Below are 17447 nucleotides of genomic sequence, written 5' to 3' on the forward strand. Positions count from 1 at the left end.
CACAACTCACGTGGCTTTCTGAGGACATTTTGTCTTGGCACTAATTTAGGGGGTGAATAAGCGAAATAAGTGAATGCCGTATCACCTGAGTGTGGGCACGTCGGCCTGGGCAGTGTGGATGAGACGAGCCATGGGCGTGAAGCCCGTACCTGCCGCCAACAGGTACAGGTGTGTGATGTCCCGCAGGAGGCGCAGAGTAAAGGGACCCTCAGGGCTGCTCACGGACAGGGAGTCACCTGGGAGGACAGGGAGGAGCACAAAGAAATGAATGAATAAGCGAACAAACAAACAAGATCATCAGAGAAGGATAAGGAGGCCTCTCGAAAATTAGGTCATCAACACCAAGCGTCAGTCTTATATCCTATGATGAGCACGTTTGGGCTCTTTCAGACTGTGACTGGACTAGAACACACACACGCACACACACACAGACACACACACACACACACACACACACACACACACACACACATGCGCACACACACACACTTAGAACATCTTGCATCTGTGCACGCTGCTGGAGCATCACAGAAATCAGATCCATTTATTGTCTTCTATTTATGAACAAAGGAGTGTCAAGGACAATCATCACTAGGTCACCAAACCATGGAACCAAAATCATAGAAACACAATCAAAAAATGTCACCTTTAACCTTTTTTAAATTTATATTCTACACTGTGAGAAGGTGAATTCCCTCCTGTCACTCTCATATATAATTGATATTTCTATGCTCAAACACCTTGATCTTTTCTTCAGAAAGTGAGCATTTGTTCAGCCTGGAGAACATTAACCTTCAGGTCACGGTTGGCAATTACCGCTCACTTCCCAGCAGTATCAAGCAGGGAGAACAACTGTCAGAACAAAAGGAGCTATCACAGTATTCCAATGTGCGCTAATGAGATGAACGATTTACATAAATGTAAAGGCCAATTAACACCAAAGGTCCGCAACGTCATAAAAATCGTTGCAGAACAAGTCCCATGGGTGTGAAGTAATTGTTGCCAGCCGTTGCAGACCATCTAATGCATCTGCAAAATATGTCTTGGGTCAAATCGCAGTTGCTACTTTTAGAATGCTTGTACTTCAGTGCTTTTGGGACGTGTTGTCACTCAGGCAGTTATGGTTAAGATATTAAGCAGATGCTTTTGTCCGACTTACAAAACATAAAAACAAACATTACACACAGCAAAAGTGTCAATTTAAAATAAAAATCTGAGAAAAAAACAAACCAAAACTACCATTGTTATTACAACAACCCTGATTATAGTTATAAAGTATGCCTCAAACAAAAAAACATTCGAAAAGTTGAGTTTTAAACGCTTTTTAAATGTAACAAGGCTATAACTGGAGCTCACAGAATTAGGTAGGTCATTCCACCACCGAGGCACCACGAGTAAAAAGAGTCTTGACCGCGACCTCTTGCTGCTGAGAGCAGGCAAAGATGAAAGACGCTCATCAGAGGAGCGAAGTGGTAATATAATGATAAGCTGTTGCTGATCCAGTTGGCTAATCAAAGACAAAACCCGCTGCTGCATTCACATACAGGCAGGCCCGTTATCATGGCATCATTTTGGCTGAAGGGAGACGGAGGAGTACTTATTAACTCGCTTTAAAGAACACCAGACGTCACAAAAAAACTTTTCTGGGTAACTAACCAGTTAGCTAGTTTATATCTGGCTAGGCGTTGTTATGGAAACCTTAGTGCTGTTGCAAGATGCCCCCAGTGGTCTGAACCCCCTGGTTTTAGAATGCTATGTTGCTACAATTGAATGGTTTCAGGTAGTAGAGACAGACAGAGAGAGAGAGAGAGAGAGAGAGATGGTTTGGACAGGATCTGTCCTTTCAGCCGCTCCAAAATAGAAACTAATTACACAATCCATCTTCATTTGGGAATTCAATCTCCTTTTGCCCTAATGCATGAGCAGAATAACAAGCAGAGGGGAAGGGATGAGACACAGACTAAAGTAGGGACGAGATCATATTATACGGGCCGACAAGCCGAGGACCTCATATCATACGGCTGAGACAAGATCTCATACCATACAGCTGAGTGGAGGACCTAATATTATACGTCTGAGACGAGGACCTCATACCATACAGCTGAGACTAAGACCTCATATTATACGTCTGAAACGAGGACCTCATATCATTGGGCTGAGACGAAGACCTCAAAGTATACATCTGAGACGAGGACCTCATATCATATGGGCTCACAGGCTGAGGAACTCAAAAGCAAACGGCCACCCATCCTGAACCAGTTATTTTAACACTGTTGTCGCAACAGTGTTCTCTGGGATAGGGGGGGGGGGGGGGGGGAAACACCTGACCATAATGTTGTGTTCATGGTTACCCCTCTTTTACCCTTTTTAAAAGATACAAAAATGGCCTTGAGAGAAAAATGCCAAGGAGTTTGATGCGACCCTAACTCATCTCAGATGAAAGTGACTCATGGAGTGCTCATGTGGGCGTAAGCCTGCTGGTACAGATGCAGTGGAGCGTCAGGAGAAGGCAGGAAGAATCCTGAGAGGCAGTATGGATTTCAAATTCAGCCACGACTGCTGAAAATCCCACTGCATGTTTTCACTAGTGAGGTCCGGTTCGTCCCAGCAGTATGTGTGATGAGTGCACTGGCTTAGCAGTCGACCAAGTCCCAATGCCACACACCCATGCCTTGACCATCTGTGTGTGTGTGTGTGTCTGTGTGTTGTGTGTGTGTGTGTGTGTGTGTGTGTGTGTGTGTGTGTGTGTGTGTGTGTGTGTGTGTGTGTGTGTGTGTGTGTGTGAGTGAGAGAGAGTGAAAGAGATATCCAATGCAAAGCCTTACTTTTTCAAAGACCTCAAGAGTTCAACAGAGCAAAAATGTGCTGTATGAATTACAATTTCACAAGGTTGCCACCAGCAAAACTATGCGAGTGAATACCAAGGCCACTACACTCCCATCAAAAGCCTTCATCAGCAAGAGTCAGAACACCTCAGCTGACCGAACATAACAGCCGTCTTAATTTTTCGGAGGAAAACCAGTTCCTCTGTGTAGGCTCTCCAGTTAATGAACATGGACACTGTGACACTACGCATCCCTTTTCTTTGGACTGCTTCACCGTCTAACGTTGTCCCTGACATGCATTGGTTAATGAGATGGAGGATGCCCAGGCTATGAAACCACTCTGGGCTGCACTTCACGAATAACGGCAGAAGTCCTTGATGAACAACGGTTGTTCGCAGGAGCGTTTACTGAAATACCAACCTACTTACGACTGTGTCTCATAACCGCAGTAGCTGCGTCTTAAATAGCCATTTTCAAACCAACAATGATGTTTTATTTTGAGGCCCAATATTTTATTGATTACAGCCTGTCACAGCCTATCGGCTGCACATGTGCAGCAGGCTCTGTGGTAAGACGATGCATTTCTCGAAACCTTGGTGTCATCGTGGTTTAACAGTTCCCCAAAGATCAATGAATATTCATTTAAAATTGTATAAGTTAAATTCTCAGTTGTGGGTTGTTCGGGTATGTAGAAAGAGGCTCAATCTTGTCACACTAACGCAATTCACAAGATCACGCTCCAAATTTGCCTAAAAAGAGAAGCGAGCAGAAGTGTGTTTGTCTTAGCATTTGCTTGTGTGTGTGGCGAGGTCTGTAGCCGCTGTACTGAAGAGCTTTGCAGGGACCGTGCAGGAGTCGACTGTGCAGGCAGTAGTCAAGCGTTATCCCTGCGTGCCCCCTATTTCATTCACCAAGGATGACGGGAGCTGTGAGGGGAGGTGGTGGAATAAATGACCTGACAGATTTGACATGAGAGGCGTGGCAAATTCTGTCACACTCCATCCGCACTTCAGTTGAAAGCGCCATTTAAACATGTTGATAACAGCAATTATCCAGGAACACCACTTATAATGACTGGTCTCGAGCAGTCGTTCTAACCACCCAACTTTGCGGGCATGTTTGCGATTGATAGTTGGAACTAAACTTTTAACTTTTAAGCTGGGCGACATTTGTGTGTGTCACACACATACACAGAATCATCTAAGCATATAGTATTGGGCAGGCAAAACTGAATTTCTGCAGGACACAACAGCACACGCACACGCACACGCGCACACACACACACACACACACACACACACACACACACACACACTAAGACAAACACACACCCAGCTCACCTATATTTAGCCTGTCGATATGAGGGCTGAGCACACCATTTGGATAAACTTTGAGCATGATGAAGAGCATGGAAGCCTCGTCTTCCTCAGTGGTTGGAGACTCAGGCAGCAGTGTGTGTTCTACTGGAGTGTAGGGCTTCACCACCTCACTGTCTGCAGAGGAGAGGAGAGGAGCGGAATGGAACAGAGAGACAGAAAAGCGAGAGGGACAGAAGAGAGAAAGGGAAAGGAGAGGAGAGAGGGAGGAAAGGGAGAGGAGAGGACAGAGGGAGGAAAGAGGAGCCGAGAGGAGAGGATCATCATCTCAAATCTGCTCCAAAAAAACAGCTTAAGGTCACACACACGAAGATGAGCTTAATGACTATGAGACAGCTGTGAGTATGGATGCTCATCAGCAGCTGTTTATGACGAGGTCATACAAGCATAATCGGTTGCGTGAAAAAAAAACACTTTTATTTATTGTGATTTGCAGGGACGTGCACTAGGGTTGCTCGGGCAACTGCCCGTTCGCCCTCCTTGACTGAAGTTGCCCCTCCGAAGGAAATATATATATATTTTTTAAATAGTATTACGGCTGCAGAACTTCATGTAATCGTGGAATATGTGCACGGGGGAAGGGGGCGTGGCGGCGGCGGTGGATATCTCAATCAAAATACACCCCTCCCTTTGGTGAGGAGCAATACACTGAATTTGACAACAAGTGTGGGATTAGAATTGCAGACCCTACTTTTAAATATGAGCCATTTATGACATGTTTTGTACTGAATATTTGCTTACAGGTGCAGTGATTGCAGAGTGCACAGAGGGCTAGGGTAAGAGCACTGAGTTTCCTTGTTCTTACATCATATCCTCCTCTGAGGACCTCTTATCCTCTTACATTATATTCTCCGCTGAGGACATCTTATCCTCTGAGTTCACTTTACCTTATGACATCGTATCCTGCTCCGAGGACATCTTATCCTCTGAGCTCACCTCACCCTCTGACATCATATCCTGCTCTGAGGTGCTCAGGTGTGGTAGTTACCTTGGACCGAGGCTCTGAGGTAGACGTGTCTGCCCACGGGCACGTGCATGTGTGTCCCAGCAGGCAGCTGTAAACAGATGAGCTTGGTGTCGTGCGTGACGTCCGTCTTGGACACCAGCACACACTGCCGGTAGTAGATCGCTGCATTTGGATCACCGGAGAAATAAGAGTGTCAGATCGACTGAATAACACCTGAAGCATCCGGCCAGATGACTAGAAAAAAGCAATAACGCAACACACACATACACAAACATTCCCATAGACATCCCAAGATATGAATGAAGAAGCGGCTGAAAGTAATCACAGCCTGTAGCTCATCTCCCAGCGAACGTTCCCTTCCCTCATGGATGGAGGACTTATTTAAGACGCATTATATTCCTTCCCCACGATGTCTTGAACATACTGTTTCCATTTTATTATCCAGTACGGCAATGAAACCCAGAAGAGCCCTGGAGAGGGTGCCTCTATTATGAGACTAGTGCATGTGTGTGTGGGCTTATACGTATGATTGAGAGTGTGTTAGAGTGTGTGTGTGTGTGTGTGTGTGTGTGTGTGTGTGTGTTGGAGAGGACTGACTCACCGCGGTCTTTGCTGCGCTCAAATGTGTTATGGGTATCCAGCTGATCCCCCAGCTCTGACCACTTAGCCTTGGCCTTCTTCCACAAAACTAGCTGAATCTTCCCCACCGCACTAGCTGTGTGAACTAACACACACACACACACACACACACACACATACATAAGCAGAGGTATAAGCACAGACAAAGAACATGAAATCACACGCACAATGCAAAACTCCTGCCTAAGCGCACACACCCAAATTGTCATGCACACACACACACATACGTGTGTGTATTCTTTAAATGCTTTCACAGAGACAAACCCTACAAAAAGACTGGAGGACTGCAGCTAGGAGCCTATCAGCAGGCTCAACACTGTTTGGTTTCATAGAGCGCAAACTAGACAAAGAGCCATATGCAGACGCAACACAAAGCCCTGAGGCTGTACACGAAACAAGCACAAGGGATACAGGAGCATACAACATGCACACTCTGTATCTTATCATGGAGAAATATTATTTGGTTTTATGATTTTTGGGGAAATACATCGTTAGTATCATATTCCATTAGATCAGATCTTTAAACGTATCTATCTGGAGATTCAAGGATTTCATTCATCCACCCAGAGAAACTTGGTATAGTGAGGGTACATGCCCTCCTATGAGGGTAAATGGGCTGTGAAATTATTGGCTATGCACCATCACACACTGCATATGTACACAGCAGACACACACACACACACAGACACACCTACATGCCGACACACACACACACTCATACTACTTACTGCCAATACGCTCCTCCACTTCCTGCACAAGACCTGCCAATAACAAAGCATTTAATTAGACCTTCAGTTCTGTCTGTGTGTGTGCGTGTGCGTGTGTGTGTGTGTGTGTGTGTGTGTGTGTGTGTGTGTGTGTGTGTGTGTGTTGGGTACTCACGCCAGTGCAGGAGATAAGACAGCTTCCCCAGAACGACCTCAATCCGTAGAGCACCATCCCTAAGGTCTACAACTGCACAGCCCGACGCAGGAATCTAAGACAGGGAAAGAGCGAGGAGGAGAGAGAGGGAAATTGAGAGAGTGAAAGAAAGCAAAAAGAACGACAGCAAAAGAGACAGAGAGGGAGAGAAACATCCAAAACGGACAGAGAAAGAGACCATGCACGACAAAGAAAGAAAGAACGAAAGAAAGAAGAGAGACAGACAGGCAGAGAAACAGACAGACAGACGGTGGAAAAGCAGAGGGGAGTGAGAGAGTATGTGTGTGTGTGTGTGTGTGTGTGTGTGTGTGTGTGTGTGTGTGTGTGTGTCTGTGGCTGCCAGATGAATGGTTGGGCCTGAACGTGTTAGTGAATCCTTACAGAGAAGACAATTAGCACCTGACACATTAGCAGGTTATTAACTAAGCCATTCAAATTCATGAGCCACTCACCTTCCTCTTGGTGTACACAACGATATTAACGGTGGTGTCCGTCTGGAACCAGTCATAGCTGAGGAACAGAGGAGCAGCCTTTAGGCTTTTAGGCTTGGTGTCAACCCCGCTAAATATCAACATACATTCAGTTCTTCTTCTTATTATTATTATTATCGATATTATTATTAATATTGTGGTGGTTGGTGTTAAACTTCTAAACTGCTGAGGTTGCTTTGAATTTTCAAAAACATAAAAGGGCAAACGTGTTGTTTATAAGTAATTATGTTTCTAGTGTTTGTAGACTCTGGTTTGAGGAGAGATACCTACCGAGGTCGTGCGTCTTTGGGTGGAGGAGGTGCAGCAGGCGGCTCCAGTAACGCGGGAGAAGGAGGAGGTGGAGGAGCCAGACCTGAGAGAGAGACAGAGATTGTGCAAGAAGGGAGAGAGAGAGAGGAGAGAAAGAGCAAGAGAGAGAGAGAGAGAGAGTAGGATAAAGAGCGAACAGAGAAAGAGAGAGAGAGAAAGAGAGAGAGAGTGGGAGACAAAGAGAGAGAGCAAGAAGCAGAAAGGGAGAAAGAGCAAGAGAAAGGGATCTAATATCTGATGCCCTCATAGTATTTAATCTTCATTCACATGGTGTCTGCTGGCATGAAAGCACTCGCCATGCTTTGGTAACATGCCAATGAAGCATGGGATGAACCCAGCCAGACGGAGAAGCAGTAAACACCACACACACACACACACACACACACACACATTAACATTCAGACTGGCATGACTCCCATACAAGCACACACCAAAACACTCACACACAGATACTTATCAGGAATGTGTGCACATCCTTTGTGTAAAAAGTAACACAAATATACACACACACACACACACACACACACACACACACACACACACACACACACACACAAACACCTGCCATAATTGATCTTTACACTCCATTCACATTCCATTCACATACCATTCAATTGTGCCTTCTCCCTCTCCTTGATGGACTGAGCTGCACAACAGAGTAAAGCAACAGGAGAGAGCAATCAATACCACATCAGACACGATCAATACAGCACCGCACACCTTACTCGTGCTATTACTCGCCACGTGTGGACCCCGTACTGGTCTTCGATGAGGACGCGAGTGTGTGAAGCCCCGCAGGGTCAAGAGTTGGAAACACACACTTTGGATCTCACCTTTGATTACAGTGCTGACCCTGGTGGCCATTCTGCCCACCAGGCACTCCTTCAGCATGGACTCATAGTTTACCCAGCGGTGCACCTGGGAGAAGGAGAGAGGGAATAATGGTTAATAGAGAAGCAGAAAAAGAGAGAGAGGGAAAGAGAAAGGGAGAAGAGGTGGTAGAGTTAGAGAGAGAAAGAGCGAGAGCAAATCAAATTGAGCACGTCGATAACAATAATTACTTCTTTGGGGAACTCTACAAAACAGCATTTGATCTGAGAGGTGAAGCATGACAGAACGGACATATGAACCAAAGCCTGCCTGACAGAGAGAGTCTGTCAGCCGGGGAATGAACTGTTTCCAGCAGCCGTGTCCAGAAGCCGCCTCAAGCAGCGGAGAGGAAATCGTACACTCAGGTACCAAGGCAAACGGGAAAAGCCCAAGACGTCATGCAGTCTCCCAATGGGACAGACCATCACCACAGATGCCGATACCCTCTAATTATAGACACAGAAAATTGTGTTATAGTATTATAAAAACACATTTCACCAAACTGACGCTAATTGCCCAGCACTTGGCCATCAGAGACAAGCTGCCTCCTAGCCTGTCAGGATGCAGGGAGCGCAGAATTAGAGGACGACGGTTTATTTTGACAACAGAAGTGTTGATTATTTGTCACACGAGTAAAGCGTGACTAATTCAACTGATTTGAAAGGAAAGAGAAAGAGAGTAAGAAAGAAAGAAAGAGAGCCAGAGAGGAACAGCCTAGAGGAGGGAGAGAGGAAGAGAGCCAGGAAGAAACAGCCTAGAGGAGGGAGAGAGGAAGAGAGCCAGGAAGAAACAGCCTAGAGGAGGGAGAGAGTAAGAGAGCCAGGGAGAAACAGCCTAGAGGAGGGAGAGAGGAAGAGTGGGAGGTGGTGGTGTGGTGGGGCGGGGGGGGGGGGGGGGGCAGCAGCAGAGGGAGCCATGAGAGAAAAATGTAGATTAAAGGCATGTGAGAAGATCATGGTCACAAAAGAAAAGAGAAATGAATAACAGATCAAATCAAAAGGAGAATGAGAACAGAGGAGAACTGGTGACCTTCAGGCAGTGTGACGTCACATTAGCAGGTCCCTCTTTCTCTCGCCACACTCTTTGTCTACACAGGATTTACCCCATGATCCCCTGGGATTTACCCCATGATCCCCTGGGATTTATGGACCAACCAAACTAAGCTTCCCTAACCTTTACTATCAGGCACTTGCCATGTGCAAACCAAGGCACAGTGGCTAAACAAAATCAAATAAACCTGAAGGGCTGGACCACACTTCCTATCAGCAGACATCAGCGGTGTCTTCCACTACAGCATTGATTAAGTGCCTGGGGGCAGGACTATCAATTAGCAGCGGAGGAGAGAAGGCTGCGCTCGCTAGGGCAGGGCTGCCATGGAGACCAGTGACGGGATGCTGCTGGACTTGGTCTCTAATTATGAAGCCAATCGATGAATCACCGTTAACTTGTGCAAACACAGACATGCCACGTTTGTTGCCTGAGAGACCACAACAACTACTTATATGCATTAGAGAAGAAGAGATGAATAACACCTAGGATCTGGATCTCACAAGTGTTTGGGGTGGGGTGGGTGTGTGTGTGTGGGGGGGGGGGGGGGGGGGGGGGGGTTAGGGTTCGGGTTAGGGGGGATTAGCTGACCTGGTCAAACAGTTCAGTGCCATCGATACCCGCTGCCCGCATGAGTTCGTCCTCACCTCCGGGATGGAAGTCCATGTATGCTGTGACATTATACACCATACCTGTGAGCCCCCCCCCCACACACACACACACACACACACACACACACACACACACACACACACATTAGGCTTCACAACACTAATTACAAATTCATTGAATTTTCAAGCAAGGCATGTTAGACAGTATTTTCAATTAAGACATTGAAATTAAACCCTCAAATTGAGCAATATACAATATAAAGGCAGTAAAATGTCTTTTACTTGGCTTCAAAAGAAATGTCTACAAATCAGTGGGTCCAGCACCACTGAACCACAAAGGCACTGAACAACACAAGAAATGAAAGGCTCTTGCCTAGCCACATATTTCTCAAGTTCTCTGGAAGAAACAGAAAGCCTCGAAACATAAGGAGACATAGAGACACGATGTGTCCTCGACACTGTAATAGTCAAGGCAAAAAGAAGAGGTTAATCCTGCTCATTTTTGCTGCTGATTTTTTAGATATTTTTCTGGCATCATTTTCTGGCATCATCAGTCTTCTGTCAAGGCCATGATGACTCAAGCTTGCAACTCCATTTTTGCTCATAATGGTTTGGGGTAGATGGTGGAGGCAGGGGTGGGGTGGGGTCTTTTCAGATGATCAAAAAGCAGGACAAAATTAAGAGTGAGGAAAAAAGATACACAAAAAGGAGTTTAGTTTAGTTTCTAAGGTTATCCTATTGATGTGACACTAGCGCCCTCTGCTGGGAAACAGTGAAACAAGCCCTAATAGCCAATCAGTTGCTAGCACTTGTTGGCAAAAGTAGCAACATGGCTGAGGTTTGTACATGACACACAATAACAGAGAGCTGTTCTCAGAGTAAAGGCAGACCATGCAAGTTGCATCCAATTAGGAGAAGTTGGTGATTGCAGAGACACTACATCCTAAAAGCAGAGAATCTGTTCTTTAGTAAGAAGATAACACGATTAACATATATGAATGAAGGACCATTATCCTTTTGTCTGGCTTTTGAAGGGAGAAACACTAAATAGGTGTCCCAGTGTTCATTGTTTAGTGTGAGCTGGGGACAGGGAACCCTGGGGGTTTTGGATAGGTGTTCATCATGGTGCCGCTCACCTTCTGGGAAATTAAAGCCTGGAACAAGCCGTGTCTGCCTGCCAAGTAGTGCTTAATCTTATTTTTACCCGATTAATTCAATTAGGCGCCAATTTGGAGCTGCGCTGTGTGTGAGCAAGCACTGCCACATGACTACTAATGAATGGGTTTCCACAGCAGGGGTGACAAGGGGATTCAGATGAAATGGTAGATGAGGTAGAAAGTACAAAATGCTGTAGAGAGAAAGGGGTTTAATTAACCTAACCTCACTGAAATGAACAAAACTCACAGTTAAATTTAGTTTCTACTGACCGCAAGAGGCGGTGCTTTAAGCACTGGATTTCCTTCTCGTTTACGTGTAGTTCGAGTATTTGTATCAACAAAATCACCTGTGACCCGGGTGACGTATGCCTTTGCCCCTGTACTAAAGGCATGCTCACCCAGGACTTGACCCTTCTATCTTCTCGCGTCAGGCGAGTATGTTCCCTCCACAGGTGAGTGTAATCACATGCTAATCGTTGGGAGTCTTGCAACCTTCGGGTGGAGCTGCGAATTCTCGCCCTCTTAAGACTGCGATTAGCATCAAAAATCAACATTCAGTGGGCTACAGTAAAGGGTTTCTAGCCTTAAAACTGGTAGTTAAACCCACTCGCGGATAATCCGGGAAAACGGATAATTCGGAAAAAAAGGTGAGTTGCCTCTTCTATTGTTTTACCGTGTGTAGTATTCGCGCTCGGGTAATGGTTTGAGGCAGTGGCCTATCGGATGGGTGTTTCTCGTTTTACGAACCGATAGTTGAACCCACTTGTTAAGCGAGTTACGCTAATATATTATGCCGTTTATCGTGTTCACGCTGAATACTGCAGGAGCCTAATGAGTAAAGAGGCATGGGTATCAGCAGGCTAAAGGTTCTCGCCTTACAACTGATAATTAAACCCACTTGTTGTACGAGTGAGTTCCTCGCATAATAGATCCCTACTATTGTCTGTCACGATTTCAATTAAGTAAACGAACAGTAGCCTTCTTGCCCCTACATCAGCAGGCTACAGGTGTTTCTCGCCTTATAGCTGATAATTTAAACTAGCCTACTTGTTAAGCGAGATGGAAACCCTCGCATAGTTCGTTTTTGCACCGTTGTTGTTATGAAGATGCAAGCGGCGTTCTCGCCTTAAAGCATGCAATTAAGTAAACGAACAGTAGCCTACTTGCCCCTGTTGGCTTCATGTCACACTATCTGCAGGCTACAGGTGTTTCTCGCCTTATAGCTGATAATTAAAACTACTTGTTAAGCTAGCTGGAGCCCTCGCATAGTTTGGTTTTGTACCGTTGTTGTGATGAAGATGCAAGCGGTGTTCTCGCCATAAGCATTCAATTAAGTAAACAAACAGGATTTACTCCTGTCGCTACATACTGTTTGGGTAACTGTTAAAGCTACGTTCTACGCCCCGAAATGTCAGTTCTAAAAGCAGGTATGTTTGCGGAACTGTTAACTATGGTGTAAAAAAGCGAATGTGTCCGCTCTTAACCAGTACACGATTTCTGCTCCTGTCGGCTTGGTGTTGAACGTTATAAGCAGGCTACGTTTACCTACTGATGGGTGACTGACGGGCTATGCCCGCATATTCAGTTTTTTAATCCATCTAACTTGTTAACTGGGAACGAGTGCGTCCGCTCTTAAACAGGACAGGGTTTTTTACTCCTGTTGGCTTATGTTTAACGCTGTCGGCAGGTTGCGTTTACCTACTGATTAGTGACTGACGGGCTATGCCCGCAATTTCAGTGCTAAACCATCTAATTTGGTAACTGGTAATGAGTGTGTCTGCTCTTGAACAGGACAGGTTTTTTACTCCTGTCGGCTTTGTGGTAAATGCTATAAGCAGGCTACATCTACCTACTGTTTGGTGACTGACGTGTTACGCCCGCAATTTCAGCTCTAAAGCATCCAATTTTGGATAACTATTAACAAGTGTGTCCGCTCTTAAATGGAAGCCTACCTTACATAACGTAGGAGGAATCATTGCCGCGATCAAGTTTAATTCGCTTGGTAAATATTGAGGCTTGGTCCATAATAAGCTGCCTAGTTTGAGTGGGTGATTGTTCTCCGCTCCGCAAACTTCAGTTGTTCAGCATTTATTATTTGGTTCAGATGACTGTAGAGGAGTGGGTCCGCTCTAAAGCAGTACATGATTTACTCCAATCGGATTTGTGTTAAAAGTGTAAATGCCCGCAATTACAGTTCTAAAGCATCCAATTTTGGTAATCGTTAACCGTTGGGTCCGCTTTTAAATGGAAGCCTACCTTACGTAACGTAAGAGGAATCATTGCCGCGATCAGGTGTAATGCGCTTGGTTTATATTGAGGCTTGGTCCATAATAAACTGCAAACCCCAGTTGTTCAGCATTTATTATTTGGTTCAGATGGCTGTAGAGGAGTGGGTTCACACTTAAACAGTAACTTATCTGAACAGGACCTAGTGTTATTCGCTAAGGCTGCTGGTAAAATGTCACTCCTATACATTATATATATATATATATATATATATATATATATATATATATATATAAATAAAGATAAATAAAATACATCTATGTATAGATATTGCAACATGTTCATTACATGCACTGTTGCCAGGCCCCTTTTGGGCCAGAGGCAAGCCAGAACCGCCCCCGGCACAAAGACGCGGCGCTCGGTCTCCTAAGCAATACAAACGCCAGAGGCCTGATTCCTGGGAAGCCTCTGGTAGAGGCAAATGCAGGAAAAGGTATCCGCTTGCCCAGAAGGTAGACACTTCGACTTAGGAGTTCGCAGAAATAAGACTCTGCTTCTAAAGCTACAACAACCTGCTGCACAGCGTGCTAGCTAGGGCTGTAACGATATTGGATCGAACCAAGAAATCGCGACACTCTGGGCCACGAACCTGCATCGCGATGCGAGGAGGCAGAACCGCGACATGCCCTCAGCGGTCACGTGATACAAAAAGTTTGGTTCGCTAGTAAGCCTACACCTGTGCTGAGCGCAATGGCTACCTCAGATGATGGGTCGTCGGAAAATACAGGGGCTGAAGAGGCTCCCATCACATTTAGGTTGCCTGAAATTGCAGACCCCCCAAGCACGTTTAGGTCTGCAGTCTTGCAGTATTTCGGGTACCCAGTGGAAAATAAGGATGGCAACCGCGTGATTGACAAGAAGCACACCATTTGCCGCAAGTGTTTCAAAACACTACCTCAGGTGACGGGGAACACTTCCAACATGCAAGCTCACATCCAAAGGTACCACCCCGAAATTCATTTAAGTGGAGCAAAAACGGCAGCCTACTTTGCCGAATTTATTTGAAGCCAAAATGTCAGTTAATTCAGAGTGTGCTCAGCGTATCACCATGGCAATTGGAATATTCATGACAAATGATCTGCAGCCCTTTTCTGTGGTAGACGACGCAGGATTTCAAAATTTAATGAAGGAAGTCGAACCAAGATACACATTGCCAAGTGGACCACATTTTTCGCAAAATGTGGTTCCCAAACTCTACAGGAAAACCAGAAGTAGGGTTGAAGAAGAGCTGGGATGTGCGGATTGTATCACCATCACCACAGATGGGTGGACATCTCGTGCCACGGACAGCTACATGACAATAACCGCACACTACATTACCGGACTTTGGCAAATGGCAAACCCTGTACTTCAGACACGAGCGGTATACGAGAGCCACACAAGTGATCTGGCAGAAATTCTGACACATGCGGTGGCAGATTGGAAGATCACCAGGCCAGGCATACCCATTCCAGTGACAACTGACAATGCGAGGAATATCGTAAATGCTGTTGAAGTGGCCGGATTTTCACCGCATATTAGATGCTTTGCCCACACCGTAAATCTAGCTGCGAAGAAAGGGATGACGGTGACCCAGGTGTCCCGACTGCTTGGCAGAGTTCGTTCACAAGAGTACTACAGCCGCAGCTTTGTTAAGTGACAAACAGAAAATGCTTCAGTTGCCATCGCACAACCTGGTACAGGATGTTACCACCAGGTGGAACTCCAGCCACGACATGTTAGAACGGTACCTCGAGCAACAGGCTGCCATTTTTGCCGCATTCACAGATGGAAGCCTTAAAAAAAAATCAAAGACATTGTCACTCTGTCTGATGCAGACGTGAAGCTGGCAGAGGATATGGTTCAGGTGCTCAAACCACTGAAGACAGTGACTACCTTGATGAGCACTGAACAGATGGCCACACTGTCAATGATTCTACCACTGAAGGACAGGATTATGACGGCAATGAAGCACACTGGGTCGGACACTGCAACGGTCATTAGGCCATTAGAACAGATTTTCAGGACCGCTACCCACAGACAGATGAGGCCCTGACTGACTTCCTCCATGTGAGCACTGCACTTGACCCACGCTTCAAATCCCTACCTTTTCTGGATGAGACCACCATACAGCCTGACAGAAAAAATTCTGGAACAGTTTTCAGGTACTTACTTATAAATAAATATTTGTTTATTAAACGTTTAGTACACACAGTTTAATGTCAATGTGTGCATATTTGCCTAATGATCAAATCAGTATGATACCTCTGTAAGGACAGTTTTCTTGCATTATTGGATGGTTTCATAATTACTTTGATATTTTATGTAAGACAATGTGGTTTTTCAATTGTTTTGTTTTAGGCCCAGACTGTCAGGGAGGAGAGAGATGACGAGAGAGCGGAGAGCTCCACCAGCAGTGCCAGCGCCAGTCCACCTCCAGCGAAAAGAGCACCAATGGCTGAACTGTTTGGAGACTTGTTTCCAACAGATCAAGGAACACCATCCAAGTGTTTCCCTCAGGTGGTGGAAGAGGAGGTACAACATTACAGATCAGTGCAAAGCCTCTCAGTGGAGTCAGATCCACTTGTGTGGTGGAGAGACCATGAAAAACAGTTTCCCCACTTATCCAAACTAGCCAAGCGTTTTCTTGGAATACCTGCCACATCAGTCCCAAGTGAAAGAGTGTTCTCCACTGCACAAAGAGCAAGCCTCTCACCAAAACATGTGGACATGATGGTGTTTTTGAAAAAGAATTTCAAAATCTCTTAAATCAAACAAACAATCTGGTTTTGTGATGGAAGTTGTTATTTCACTTGGCTTGATTTGTTCAGTGCACTAGTGCGACCTGGTTCCTCAGATTGTAAGGGAATTTTTATTTATTTGCACTTTGTTCTAGATAAATGTTATTTATTTGTTTACTTTTACAGCACTAGTGCAAGTCTGCTACCTCAGAAAATTTAAGTTATTTGGTTATTTATGTGTTGTTCCCCTCATATTTTTAGGCTATGTTCAAGCCTACTTTTTCAGAAGTTTGTTGAATGTTTTTCAACAGCATTGCTTTGAGTAATAAAAACCTCAATATTTGGTTATAAATTGTTTATTCATTTTTTTATAGCTCATACTTATTCTAATGTGAATTAGAAAATATTTTTAAAAAATCGCGAGGTAAAAAAAAAAAATAAATAATAATAATAATAATAATAATATCGTGGGGTGTATCGAACCGTGGGTCAAGAATCGTGATACGAATCGAATCGTGAGGTAGGTGTTTCGTTATAGCCCTAGTGCTAGTGCTTTCACTACAGCGGCCTTACAGTCTCCTTCGGAGGTGCTCCCTCTAATACGGTCACCAGCTTCCTCAAGGAGGATATTCTCTCCACCAGGGCTTCAGAGAGGCCCCTATTACTCTCATCCCAGTTCCCTGGGTACGAGCGTCACTACACTGAAGGGCTCCGAAAGAAGCCAAACATCAGTTAGACCCACATTAAGATGGCAATGACACGTCTAGGGTTGGATATTATACCCATACAGACCGCTCCTAAGAGTGCCTTTAAAAAATAAATAAAAAATAAAATAAAAAAAGGGCCTCCATCTTCGGCTTTTAATGTTAACCCAGACCCAACGCCAGATATGGTTGGCCCAGTCTCCACTCTTGGAGCCGGGCAGGAAAGCCCTATTGTCTCTTCCTCCTGTCATTCCTGGACAGATGTTGGTCCTGCCTTGAGTAAGCTCTGGAGTGCAGCCTACAGGTTACACAGTCCAGACAACAGTTGCCAGTCTGAGCTGTGAGGCTCCTGTCAGACAGAGGCCCCCAAGAGTTGGGACCCCGACCACTGAGGTGCCATGGGGTCAAAATGACCATCGTCATAGACCCAAACAGGGCTCTGGCTCTACGTCAGGAGATCTTGAATTTCTCTCCGCTTATTTTATCATGCCAAAGAAGGGCGACGGCCTTCGGCCTATACTAGA

General features: G+C 45.3%; 1 protein-coding gene across 1 annotated transcript in view; it reads right to left on the reverse strand.

Annotated features, from left to right (window-relative positions):
• Positions 1-17447, reverse strand: part of cyb5r4 (cytochrome b5 reductase 4) — a 33963-nt gene that overhangs the window by 9816 nt on the left and 6700 nt on the right. Inside the window, exons 3-13 of the mRNA XM_080858543.1 lie at positions 10037-10137; positions 8362-8446; positions 8136-8174; positions 7490-7571; positions 7181-7238; positions 6690-6783; positions 6536-6568; positions 5770-5892; positions 5190-5330; positions 4166-4318; positions 86-236 (exon numbers count right to left, since the gene is read on the reverse strand). Of these exons, the coding sequence (XP_080714669.1) occupies positions 86-236; positions 4166-4318; positions 5190-5330; positions 5770-5892; positions 6536-6568; positions 6690-6783; positions 7181-7238; positions 7490-7571; positions 8136-8174; positions 8362-8446; positions 10037-10137 (1060 nt within the window). The remainder of the gene's footprint in view (positions 1-85; positions 237-4165; positions 4319-5189; positions 5331-5769; positions 5893-6535; positions 6569-6689; positions 6784-7180; positions 7239-7489; positions 7572-8135; positions 8175-8361; positions 8447-10036; positions 10138-17447) is intronic.

Source organism: Sprattus sprattus (genome assembly GCF_963457725.1).
Source record: "Sprattus sprattus genome assembly, chromosome: 19".
NCBI classification, from domain to species: domain Eukaryota; kingdom Metazoa; phylum Chordata; class Actinopteri; order Clupeiformes; family Clupeidae; genus Sprattus; species Sprattus sprattus.